This window comes from Pundamilia nyererei, unplaced genomic scaffold (genome assembly GCF_000239375.1).
Source record: "Pundamilia nyererei isolate P.nyererei 1_Seehausen unplaced genomic scaffold, PunNye1.0 scaffold00383, whole genome shotgun sequence".
Lineage (NCBI taxonomy): Eukaryota > Metazoa > Chordata > Actinopteri > Cichliformes > Cichlidae > Pundamilia > Pundamilia nyererei.
In genome coordinates, this window is record NW_005187784.1 from 166,999 (window position 1) to 168,754 (window position 1,756).

At 41.4% G+C, this 1,756-nt stretch overlaps 1 protein-coding gene across 1 annotated transcript in view; it reads left to right on the forward strand.

Moving 5' to 3' along the window:
* The window catches only part of LOC102199726 (fibronectin type III domain-containing protein 5-like), a 67,799-nt gene that overhangs the window by 57,012 nt on the left and 9,031 nt on the right, over positions 1 to 1,756 (forward strand). The window contains exon 4 of the mRNA XM_005752810.2: positions 1,484 to 1,586. Within this exon, the coding sequence (XP_005752867.1) occupies positions 1,484 to 1,586 (103 nt within the window). The remainder of the gene's footprint in view (positions 1 to 1,483; positions 1,587 to 1,756) is intronic.

Here is a 1,756-nt window from a genome sequence, read left to right on the forward strand (position 1 = left end):
GATAACTGAATTGAAACTTACCCAGTTCTTGTTTTTCAAAGTCATTAAAGATTTATCCTGTACAATCATCCCAGCCTAGAAATAGAACAGTTCCAAGAAATAATTAAAAGCCCAAAATTACCACGACATTCATGCCTATGATGAGTGGATGTAAACGTCTGACCAAAACTGTATATCTATGTATTACTCAGTGTAATGAAGCTGAAAGCTGATTATAAACTCATATTTTAAGCACAAGTCCACATAAATGTAAAATAATTTGATATTTTCACAACCTGGCAACCTTACAAATTGCTTATCCAGGGCTGAAAAACACTGCTGAACCTCTCATAAAAACATTAATTACCATTTTAATTATGTTAATTATTTCAGTATCATTTAATGCTTGGTTAGCGAATAGATGGATCATCTGCATCACAGCTGAGAAACTTTCTTAGATGATGACAAAGCATTTTTTCTTAAATCAAGTGTCAGTGTTTGATCAACCTAAACAGTGACACGTCTCTGTTCTGAAAGTTTAAACTAAAACTGCAGCTCCTCTCTGAAGAGGGAGTCTCTAATGTGACTCCATTATCGTGGTGCTATTAAAATTTTTATGCTCCATTATAGCCTAACAGACTGACGCAGACTACAGACTGTCCTTCAGCTGCAGGACTTGCTTCAATGTGCTCGTCAGCAGACAGATGTCCTGCGAAAGTGTCATTGAGCAATGCATTGCTGCCCGGTGAGGTCCAGAGGGGGCTGAATTTGACCTCTGACCTCCCTTTGGCGTGCGGGGAGGTTAAAAATTAAAGGATGAATTTCCCAATGGAGTTGGGTGTTGTTATCCAGGATGAGGGGACAGATTAGAGCTTGCAGAGGACACTTTGCAGGCATCAGACTGTAGAATTAGAGGAGAACAAACACTCTAAATTCAAGGACTTACTTCATACACTCCACAGAAAACTTGCTGCATACTGCCGTTGGCTGTGTTGTGTAGGTGGAGAGAGCATCTGTGGCACATTGAGACCTCGTGTGGATGTAATTTTATCTCTGTGATTGATTGATTTCCCTGTGTGTGCATTAAACTGAGTGCTTCCTGTTACAAAACTCCACTGCAGCCCGATTTGAATGTGAAACACCATTAACACGTGTTTATTTTTTACACAAAGCCTAATTTTATAATCTTTCCCAGTGACTGAAAATGTCCCCAAATGAGCTTATAGCTTAAATTCATATTCTCTCTGTTGCCTTTCAAGCTTTTACTCAGCATCCTCCAATGATCATTCAGAATCACGGCCAAAAGCCAAAGCACCGCTCGCTCACTAAATATACCCTCGGCAGCCAGTTTCTTACCATCGTTGCATAATGTTGTCCTTTGTTAATGCCACTGTAAGAATGCACCCAGAGTTTGTGCTCAGCTGTCATCAGCTTGGCTCTACCTTTGCTTAAAAATATCTTAACATTCCCTCTAAATACTTTTTTTCCCCCTTGTTGGATGTAGGTGCAGTCCGTTGGGCCGCACGGTGACAGCCCACCCAGCCGTGCCGTCCACTTCAGGACTCTGGAGAGGACCGACCATTATCCAGCCGGAGTCCTGGACCACCGTGAGTGCTCATAAACACACTCCAGAGGGGAGCTTCCTAAAGTAAAACACATGACGTGCCGTGTTTCAGCAGCACAGACACAAATATGAGGTATTTTATTGTTGCATGAAGTACGCAGAAGTTTGGTGTCTCAGAAACGCTGTTTTAAGTCAAGTTTTCAAGGTGTGTAT